The following is an 11,172-nucleotide window of genomic DNA, read 5'->3' as shown; positions in this document are numbered from 1 at the left end:
AGCTGAATAGCCGGTGTGGGGATATGGTCAGTCGTGGTCAAAGGCAGCTTCATATGTTAAGCGTCTTAATGACCTAACATTTGATAAATGGAGTTCACGCTGCTGTGAGGGGAGGTGCCATTTGCTGTGCCGCACGTGGCCTGAACCCGCTCACTCTGGAGGTAAATTGAAGTAGCCTGTGGGAATTGCAGTGAAGTGACTGGGTGTCCTTGGGAGAGTCCACTTTGGGGCATTTGGTTTAAGTTCTAGGTTTCTTCCTTTGCAGAAGATGCTGCAGAAAGATCAGGAGTGATATTGCCTTGACAATGAGGAGGGTAGTGAAGACTTACCAAAGTATTTCATCTTACAAGACCGTTTTGCAGCAAATGTAGTTCCTTGACTTCTTTTGCGGGGGGGGGGGGGTAGTATTGCTGGAGTATGAAGCAAGATTTTTAGTAATAGATGGATTCACTTATTTAATAGATCTTATACTAATGGTGCTGAGAATTGCTAAATTACCGTGTCTAGCCACAGCATGCACTGGAGATTTCTTGCATTGTGGTATTGCATAGCTCACACAATGCACTACAGTTCTGCTTTAATTTAAAGAAAAAATGGTTTCTGAGGCTCTGGAGAAGTTTGAAAAGAGTATAGATAATCTACTTGTCATCTAGTGATTTGCAGGGGTCAGGCAGGGACACAACTCACTCTGTCATTAGTAGAAGCAAAAGAAGTGCAAGTTAGAAAAACCCACTGCCATTTAACTTAATTTTATATATTTCAGAATATAGCATTCTAAAGTGATGTTTCTACCGTATACTTGTCTAATATCAATGCATACATATGACAACTTGAATTTCATGTTGCAGGAGGTGAAGACCCACAAGCATACTGTCCTAGGGATAATGTACTCTAGCCAGAACTAAGCCAGCCTTTGCCAACCCAGTGCCTCATCAGCCCCAGCCAGCATGTCTAGTGGTCAGGGGTGATAGGTGTTGTATTCAAAATAATAAAGGGCCTGAGGTTGGGCATAGCCTTAAATTATGGGAAGTGTTTGAGAAACAACCAATTGGGACCAATCTGATAGGTGCTTCTTACCCAAGATTTACATATAGTGGAACCTTGGGTTTCGTACCATCCTTACGAATGCTTCGGGTAATGAGCTCTGCTGACCTGGAAGTAGTACCTCAGGTTGCAAACTTTGCCCCAGGATGCAAGCGGAAGTCGTGCAACGGCAGCAGCGGAAGGCCCCGTTAGCGAAAGCGTGCCTCAGGTTAAGAACGGACCTCTGGAATGAATTAAGTTCGTAACTGGAGGTACCACTGCACTGAATTAAGTTGAATTGTTTTTTACCCTTGTTGTATATGACATTTTAGCTTTCCTCTCGTTTGTTGGAACTTAAACGCTACCTTGGCACACCAAAAAGCCGTGGTGTGACTAGTTACTTGATTCTTTTCAATGCCAAATACTCATATATATTTTTACAAAAAACCTTCCAATTTTGATAGATTTGCCAGGTTGATGCAGCTGCCCAAGAAATGCAAAGGGCAAAACTTGCAGATGCAGAGCTAGTTGTGCAATTTTTTGGCTCCAGGGTTTTTGCTACTTTGGATGTAGTAGTAAAATTTACTGCTTGCTATTCCAGCATGATCAAGATGTTGAATGTCCGCAGTTCAGTTTTTATGATCACAGTCAGCATCATGATAGAATCCATCACAGAACAACATAGAATCCATGGCCCATATTGTAGGCATGGACTTCTGAATAACTTCTCACAAATCGGCATACACACACACTTAGCATAATGTTTCTAAGAATAATTTATTGGCAGTCACTGTTCATCATGGGTGTATGTAATATTTGTTTTTTCCTCACGTACAAAAGTGTTCCTGTTGCATTTTCCTTGCTTAGTGGGCTCAGCAACATAGCTGTAAGAAAATTATAGCACAAAGCTGACTGAGGCAGAAACCATGCAACATGTATATCTGATCATACATGAAGTATGTGAAGCAGGGGGACCACAGTGGTCATTTCAGTCTCTTTATCTTGGCCTCTCACTGTAATTACAATTAGTGTGCAAAATACTATTTAAAGAGTATGAGTATAGGCAGTTTATTCCACTGTACACTTTCAGTTGCTGTTGCCTTAAGTGTAATAAATTCAATGGTGAATGAGCACTGACTACGGGCAGCTAATTTCTTGGGCAGATTCTAAACCACTGTGGTCAAAAAAGTTACATCATATTTCATCTCAATGGGATAATGTGCACTTTTGGGCCCAGGAAAGCACTATAGTTGTTTGATCTACATAGAATTGTGTGGGCAATACTAGAGAGAAACTGGTTCCTATGACTTGGATGGTGATATGATGAGACAAACATTCCTAATACCCATTCTAGATGGCATTCCATTGACAAAACAGGTCAAGGCTTGGTTCCCATCTGATTCTGTGTGGACTCAGTTAAAAGCCACAAACAGGGTCTCAAGCTCCCATCATCTTTGACCACTGGTAATGCTGGCTGGGGCTGACGAGTCCAAAAACCTCTTTGGCGGGGGGGGGGGGGGACACAATTGTTCCCCACCTTTGCTCTACTGAGTCACTGGGCCTCATGGCCCTCTCTGGGGCAGTGTCCAAAATCAACACTCATTCCAGAAATGTGATTGGATGGTGCAATCGAATGCATGTCTATACAGGAGTAAGTCCCACGGTGCCCCATGGTGCTTTGTAGTGCGTGTGTGTATAGAGCTGCAGCCTGAAAGAAAAAGCAAGATCCAACAGCAACAGATTAACATTCTAACAAAGTTCTTAAGATCTCTCTACCTAACTAGTAGTGTTTAGAATGTTAAATTGTGGTTTCTGGAACCGACTGCAGGAGGTAGTGGTTTTGTACTGTCATGGTTTTCATATTGATGTTTATTGTAGCTATTTGAATTGCATTTTGCTTGGGATTTGAATTATTGTGAACTGTTCTGGGAGTCAATTTCTCCATAGAAATTTAGGTTTTAAAAAATAAGCAAGAAATTGGCAAATGATGTTCAAGTTCAGTGTACTGAAAGGTATTTCCATGTTGACTAGCAGCTTGAATATATCTTTGCATAAAAGAACAGTTCTTAGCTTTCTGTTAGATGCTAGAATCAACATTTGCCCTGCTTCAGGTGTATAAATGAAGGTCATCTGTTCATATTTAAGAAAGGAAAGGAATGCACTGTTTGTAGTTAAGGTAAATCCTGTCCATCACCCCTGATGGGAGGGAAGCCTGGCCTCGTGGAGCAGGGATCCTAAGGCAGGCACAATGTGACAAAGGTCAGAGAGATGCACAAAACTAGGTTTATGGCCAAAGGCTGCTTTCAAAAAATAACCATTGGGAAGGCTACTGTGTGCTTCCCATGTGATAGCAATCAAGAATGCTTGTTCCTCAGTTATCACCATAAGGATTATTAAGAGCATTCACAGTGTCTGTGCAGTGAAGTACCTCTTTGATGCTAGGAGGCCATTCTATATGAATTAAATTACCTGCCATTGATTCCAATACAGGATATTCTAATACAGTGGAAAGAATTAACATTTAAAAAGCTCCAACCCCAATGTGATCAAGAAACAGATCCCACAAGTGGGCTATAAAGGTAAGAGTAGATTTAGTTCTCCATTGTTAGAGTCACCAGGAAGCCACCTTGGGCCAAAGTGTACCACTTTTCCTAAATGGCTTTCACAAACACCTCAGTGGTAGAAAGCGAAGCCCTAGTGCTGGGGGAACTGAGTCAACGGAGGGCAATACCCATCTTCTACCACCTAATGCTCTGCAGCCTAGTTCTCACCGCTCACTGGTCTCTGTTGAAATGACTCTAGTGTGCCTTATAATCAACAAATCCACAGAATCCACAGACAATATTGGATATTTTGCTCATACGCATTTCTGGCATCTCATTATGACCTGAATTCATTTCTTTTACTGAGAAATCGTGAGTGCAAGAGTTTCTTCTGCCTATGCACTAGCTGCTGAAGGTAGCAAGTGAGCTTATCTGGAGTGCTTAAATTTACATCGTTGCTCTAAGGAGACTGCCCTCTTACTCATAGGAGGGTATACTAAAGTTGCAGTTCGGGTGGACAGACAGAAAAACCATTTGGTGCTCCAGCGTACAAAGTACTGAACACGCCTGGGTGAATAAGGCCCTGTGGTAACTGAATAGTTCATTTAAGGTATTTAACATTAACCATAAAAATTGATCTAGCACTTAGAAAAAGCAGACCACACCGTCTGAAGGCAGCAGTGGGGGGGGGGCTGAAACATTGAGATGTAAATTACGAAGTGGTTTGGCTGATGTTTGGTAGTAAATAAAAATTAAGGCTGTGTCTAACTAGACAGACTTGCCTCTGGCACAAATGTGGTTTGTGCCAGTATATACAGCAGGGGCAGGGAACCTGTTCCCTTCAAGGCGTTTCTGTAGCCTGACAAACTGAAGCAGTCAGTTTCCAGCTGCATCTGTTGACGTAAAAACACTCAGGTAATCAGCAAGTAACAGTACAAATCTTTATCAAGAGTCCCTACAGTTCTGAGGTTCTTAAAACTGTACGTTGGGCAGGGCTGTGCAAAGATCTGGTCAAAAGCATCCAGGAAGGCTCTGCCAACCCCCCTTTGGATGGCTTTAAAGGGGGATTAGAAAAATTAGTGGAGATGACGACTGTTAATGGCTATTAGCCACAAAGGTGATATTCTGCCTCCAGGGTAGGAAGCAAAATGCTTCTGAAGCTCCAGTCCTGCTCCAGTCTAGGACTGGCCATTGTGAGAACAGGATGCTGATCTAAATGGGGCACTGGCCAGATGTGGTTTTGCTGTCAGGTATTTTATGCAGCTGCTAAGTTGCTTTGAGATCTTGTTCTATAACGTGACAAATAAATGCAATAAATAATTGATTAGCACACAACCAGTCGTGACAATTTTTTTTTTACTTCCTTTTGAATCTGAAACCCTTACGTAGTGTGAATGAAGTACGAGGAGACCCTGACGGACGTTCTGCCTGGCCCTGCTCTAAAGATGATGTAAGCCAGTACAAGGAAACAGGTGTAGCCTCCAGGCCACGACCAGTGCCTATAAAGGAACAGGGGTAGAGCAGTGACTTGGCGAAGCTGCCTCAACACTTCTCCAAACATAAGCATTAAGTGCTCAGCCCACAAAACACTTCTCAAGAGAGTGCAGCATAAATTTAGGGTGGAGGGGGTTCTTTGTGTCATTAAAGTCCTTCAAACCCAGCTATGTACAGCTGCACATTATGTTCACATATAATCACAGAGCTATTTGAAATTTAGATTTTACATATAGAGCTGTATTTTAAAAGGCACAGAATAGGCTGGCAACAGCCCAACCACAGGCCAACATTTACACCTAAACACAACCCCTGCAAGAGGTGGTTGTATGTTATCCCCACTGCTGCATGAACCTGACATACAGAAAGGCCTCAGCCCCAGAAGCCCCAGACATTTCAGTAGAAATATGTGGGCATGGGAGCATCTTTACGTTTCTATGTATTCAGCACTTTATGCCACTTTAGGGGGACTAAAACAGGCCTCGCCAGCACAATGTGGTCTAGCCTTTACTTTCTGAGGTAAAGCGTGACAATAGCTGGCAGAGGAGGAACCCCGCTCTAAGCAAAAACTGACATTAATCTGCAAAACTTGGAAAATTTAAACGTGCCTCTAGGAGTGAGACGATCTCTTCCCCTTTTAATCTTTCAGCGATTTGAATTTCAAAGGTGCATATAATAAGAACTGTAGGTAGGCATTTTGCTGAAGAATTACATGTACAATGCCAGCCTGAAAGAGATACGGATTATATCCATCTCTGATCAGTTTAATAAGGAACAGTAAAAAAATAAATGAACAATTAAGACTTCAGTTGCATTTTCCGCCAAGAATGCTCAGTCTAAAGAATCCCTCCCCCCTTTTGATGTGTTCAGTGGGACTTGCATTAAAGTCACCAGGCTGCCTCTGAATTACATTATTTTAAGGCTACAATCTGATGCACACTAACCTAGGATTAAGCCCTGCTGAGCACAGGGGGGCTCGCCTCAAAGGAAACATGCATATAGGACTGCACTGTCAGTTTGGAAATGAAGGTGGACCTATTCTTTTACCCTCATTAACTGCACTCTTGATTTGGCAGGGGTTTTAAGGTATTCCCATTTCATATTATCACCTCTTCCACATAACATCGTTTCACTGAGTGATGACCTAGGATGAGGGGCGGGGAAATTCAGAACTTGAGTCGCAGCAGGAAAAGTAGTACGAAAAGTGACAGAGGCCATTTTTGGCAGCAGCACCTTGTTTGCTGTAACGTGCAAGTGTACTTTGTTCCAGCATGGTGGACGTTCCAGGTTTTGTGTGTTTTAAAAAAAAATCCACAGTGGATGTAAGTTTCTTTTAGAGCAATTTTTGTCACTTGTTTGCAGCTGCTGTTTTAAGGAAGCACCAGTTTTAAGAGCTTAGATATACAATCAGCAGCCCCACACAATTTGTTTCTTGACTATACCACTTCAGACAGTTGGCAGAGAACTTCGTGTCTTAATGTCTCCAATAAAACCCTGCCACGTACAGAGTAGTTCAGAAGGCGGCTAACTTCTGCCCCCGACACATTGACTTTTTGTGTGTGCAGGAAAGGCTTTGGTCATTCCTGTTCCCCTTAACATGTTAGACCATCCCAACAGCCCCTGTTTCACCTGCAGTAACTCAGTCCACGACCAGGTGCAGCATGCAAGGCTCTCAGGCGAAGTGGCTCAGTGCAGGAATGAGAGTGAGGGAAGCAAAGGCTGATTCAGCAGGAAGAGGGATTCCACAACAAATATTCAATTACAACTGCAAGGGGAACAATCCATGATATAAAGAAATAGTTGCATTTGAGATGCTAAACTACTTAATGCCACAGGTAAAGTTCACGACAAAAAATAGTCGTGGAAGGAAGAAAAATAGTAGTCCAGGGTTTGTGTTCCATGGTATTAATCTCCGTACAGAGAGCAAAATCCCACGAATTTGAGTGGCACTTGCTTGTTTACATTCCCGACTGCTCTCTGCCAGAGGAATACTCTATATTTGTTGCATTTGCTTTAGAATGGAAATGGAACTAAATTTTTAAATAAAGAGAAACGCACCCATCCCTGCACAACACACACACATTTTTTCTTCCCACCCTTTATAGCTGCCAATCAGACTTGTTAATCCATGTTTTGGCTATAATGCATTATTTTAAAAGGTAGGGCAGTGACAAAGGACAGTTAATGAGATTTACAATTAAAGGAGCCGTTTGAGCAAGCTGAATTTCAGGATGAAGGCAGCCATACTGTTACTCCAAAGAACACTTTCAGATGATTTTTCACTTAAGGGGGAGATCCTGGCTCATTCCCAGCGCCACAGCTGGGATGATGATCACACAGAGCAGGAAACGGCACACTGGAACAGTCACCCTGCTCATCCCCCCCATGTGAGTTATTCAGGCTGTCCATCATTTTAAAAAAGAAAAGAAAGAAATTAGCAGACATGGGCGTGGTCATGTTGCTCCACAAACACTTCAAATGCAAAACTTATTTGGGGATTGAGAAATGGGGGTGGGTGGGAGAAAGGATATTTAGGACAAGACAAGCACCAACCAACAGATGCTCTCCATGGGCAAATCTTTAAAACTCAAGTTTAAGAACCTTTTTAAAGAACTCACCTCAGAACAGTACCTATGTTTGAAGAGCAGCGAAACCTTTGCTATAAGCAAACAGGTAAGCGTCTTATGCATCCTCTGCTACAACTGCATCATACTTGGTTCTGCAATCAGCACCCCACAAATACCAACTCTCTGCCCTTGCCAGGATTTCCTTTTTCTTTCTTTTTACAAAATGTCACAGTAGCGTTCTAGAGAATTTTAAATAATTAGGCTTCTGTATACCAAAGGACAGCGAATCACAGAATCAGCAGAACCAAGATCCAGGAAAACGAGTTTCATTATATAGTACTAATGAAAAGTTTGATGTATAAAAGATTTCTAGTAGCCCACTTCAATTAGTTTTAATTTCCAATGGTGTGGTAACTGGCTGAGGTCTGCTGCGTTTTTTGGTACTAGAGTCTTTAGGTTTGTGTTTCCTGCTTCTCCTATGCAGACATTCTATGCTACTAGAGACAGGTTTGCTCCCAGAAGTAATAGCCATAATGAAACCAAATCACATTTAGCACATTTCTTCAAAGTGTTGAGCTCACTCTTTCAAGCCTTTTTGGCTGTACTTTTTGCTGATCTTTGGTAGGTGAAGATGTCATTGCGGAATCAGTTTTTGCTACGTGAGCCTTAAAACTGTATCACTCATGGGAAGCGTAAAGACCAAGACTTCAAGTTCCATTTGGTCTGCTCCATCTAAGTCCCTAACTTCCCTTTGCTCTTATACTATTCTGCTACCCTATCAACTTTAAAACACATACACAAAGTTGTTTTATGATGCAACAAAGGAGTGTTCTCAACCATCTCTCAGAAGTTCATTGAAGTTCATTGGTACATCAGTATGAAATCCTATGGACATTTCTCTCGAAATATATAAAGGTTAATACATTCTGTACAGGTTGGTTGGTTTTCAGTTATGAAGTAAACACTGTAACAAATGGTTCATAAAGCATAGTTTTAAACACAGCCCCAACTTTTGTGTTGTTGGGGGTTCTTTTTGTTCTTTATTTCCCCCTTTGTCTTCTTTATTGGTCAAGTTATTTCTGCCAGTCATAGCTATAAAGAGATGTAGTCTTTTTTCATTTTTTTTAAAGGGGGTATATAGTATGTATAGCAGAGGGAGGAAGGAAGAGGCACTTTTTGAATGGCTGGCTGGTAATTCCCAAAACATCCCTTTTTTCAGTGTTATGTTAAGTTTCTGACGCTAGGTGCTGCTGCTGTGACAGAAGAGCACTGTAGTTGTTGTTTTTAGGCACTTGGCTGCATGGCTTCCAAGGCAGTGCCCAGCTCTCTGCTATGTCATCAGAATCGGTTTCTGCCGCACCTCCAGAATATCTAAGCAAACAAGAAAGATGACAGGATCGTGGTGAGGATTCTGGGCCACAGTTCTTTGGCTATAATATCTCAATGAGTAAAGATGCTTCGGCCTCATTCGCAGAGATCTTGAAATCATTGGGGTGCTTCCACATACCGTATTTTTCGCTCCATAAGACACACTTTTTTCTTCCTAAAAAGTAAGGGGAAATGTCTGTGCGTCTTATGGAGCAAATGTGTGGTCCCTGGAGCCGAATTGCCCAGGGGCAAAAAGCAGATCATGCTTTTTTTTCTTTTTCTTTTTTTGAAAGAGGGAAGTGGGTGTTGAAACAAAGCCACTGATCGTTTGCCGATCGGGGAGAGAGATAAGGGACGCTAGAGATAAAGCAGGCTGCCTGGGTGAGGGGAGGTAAAGACAGCAAACTTGCAAAGCGGGGAAACAGGAAGACTAAAGCAATAAGGAGAGAAATTAGAAGAAAAAGAGGAGCAAAAAACTGCTCTGGCTAAGGAAAAGACACTAAGGCAAACAAGAAGGGAGTGTTGAAAGGAAACAGCTGATCGGTTGGATCGGAAGAGAGATAAAGGAGGCTGCCTGGGAGGGGGGAGGTAAAAGCCCATGGATCCTCAGGATTTTTGCAGTGGGTCACCCCAAATTCACCATCAGATCACATGTCTGTGGCCACAGCATGAACCACAAAAATCATACACCCGCTGTTTCATTCAGATTTTTTATCCCCTTGTTTTCCTCTAAAAACTAGTTGCGTTTTATGGTCAGGTGCATCTTATGGAGCAAAAAAATACGGTAAGCTAGAACCCTCACATTTTAAACCACATGTACTCAACATTGGCTTAGTGTTTAAAAAAACAACAACTAGGAGGGGAACATTATTTCCTTTCGGCTGAAATTGGGGGGTAGACAAAACATACCCCTAAATGGTTAAAGTGCTTCCACACTGTCACAAAAGCTGAAATTTGAAACGCACAGACAAACATTCAAAGACACCCTGACTATCAAGGGCGGTGAGTCTAATGGGGAAAATGTACCTTTCTTTCTTGAAATGAAGGTGCTGCTGCTGCAGCTAAAACCTTGTAGACACAACCATCCAAAGCACAATGGCTATTGGCAGAGGTTGAAAATGGGGTATTGCTTTGAACTATCAAAACAAGAGACATTGTGAGTTGGAATGCTGGCTGTGGGCTGTATCCAGCCCTGCTGTGCTGCTTGCACAGTGAGACTTCTCTCCCCTGCACACCTTCAGATTCTGCTCAGAAGGGTTGGAGGATCCTCCAAAGACCGAAGCAGGTTTTGAGGGTGTGCAGGAGAGGAGAGGAAAAGAAACCTCCATTGCAAGAGTGGAACTCTGCAGCACTGGATGCAACCCTAAATTAATTGCACTGAAGTGCAATGGAATTTGAATTATAACTAATTTTTCACGCTGATTTCAACAGAATCGAAGTGCAACTAGCTCAGTACAGATCCAATGCCAATGTCCCTAATTCCATGAATGTGGGTTAATACTGCTGTGACAAGCTGTAGCACAGGCTCTCCTACGTGGCCCCAGGGCTGCGCAAACTCTCCTGGAGGTGCCGGAAGGAACAGAAGAAGCTCACTTCATTGCTTAATAGATAATGGCTGAATTCTCTTCACCACTTGCCAGACAGATCAGCAGCAGCTCCAATTGTTTGAGGTGTCTTCACACTGGTACATTATTGAAAACTTACCCAGCTGTGCTCCCTTTTAGAGTTAATTCACGCTTTTGAGATAACTGTCACTTGGACAGAAGGGGCACACTCCACTGGGAATGTCTCCTGCACAAGCACCCATATGCAGAATGAGAGACCTTCCTCCATACCTGCCCCTCATTTCAGCAAGGCACGTGCAGGAGAAGCTGCTGGTGAGCGTCAGGGTTGTCCCATTCTGAAATGTGGATGAGGCTTTTCTCACCTGTTAAGATCCGATGCAATGGCAATGTGACGTAGGTTAGATGTGCATAGAGAAGGAAGTTTTCATCTGTTCTGTTTAGCTTCAGCCATGAGCCCACCAGAGATCTTCCTGTTCCAGACAAAGACCGCGAGCGTAGGTTTGTTGCGTTGTGCAGATCTGCCAAAATACAACAAGGCTGCAGGAAGTAAGCAAAACATTACTGCCCCCAAAACCATTGTCCAGCAAACAGACTACAAGGCCCTTCAAGGGC

At 42.7% G+C, this 11,172-nt stretch overlaps 1 protein-coding gene across 2 annotated transcripts in view; it reads right to left on the bottom strand.

The window, feature by feature from the left end:
• Positions 1-8,454: 8,454 nt before the first annotated feature.
• KIAA0930 overlaps positions 8,455-11,172 on the bottom strand; it is a 60,946-nt gene continuing 58,228 nt past the window's right edge. For both annotated transcript variants that reach the window (XM_083503489.1, XM_083503490.1), the window contains 2 exons: positions 10,923-11,078; positions 8,455-8,998 (listed from right to left, as the gene is read on the bottom strand). In XM_083503489.1, coding sequence (XP_083359615.1) covers positions 8,958-8,998; positions 10,923-11,078 — 197 coding nt within the window. In that variant the 3' untranslated portion in view covers positions 8,455-8,957. The remainder of the gene's footprint in view (positions 8,999-10,922; positions 11,079-11,172) is intronic.

Source organism: Podarcis liolepis (genome assembly GCF_965112155.1).
Source record: "Podarcis liolepis genome assembly, chromosome: 5".
Taxonomy (NCBI): Eukaryota; Metazoa; Chordata; class Lepidosauria; order Squamata; family Lacertidae; genus Podarcis; species Podarcis liolepis.
This window is presented reverse-complemented; position numbering and strand designations above follow the sequence as displayed.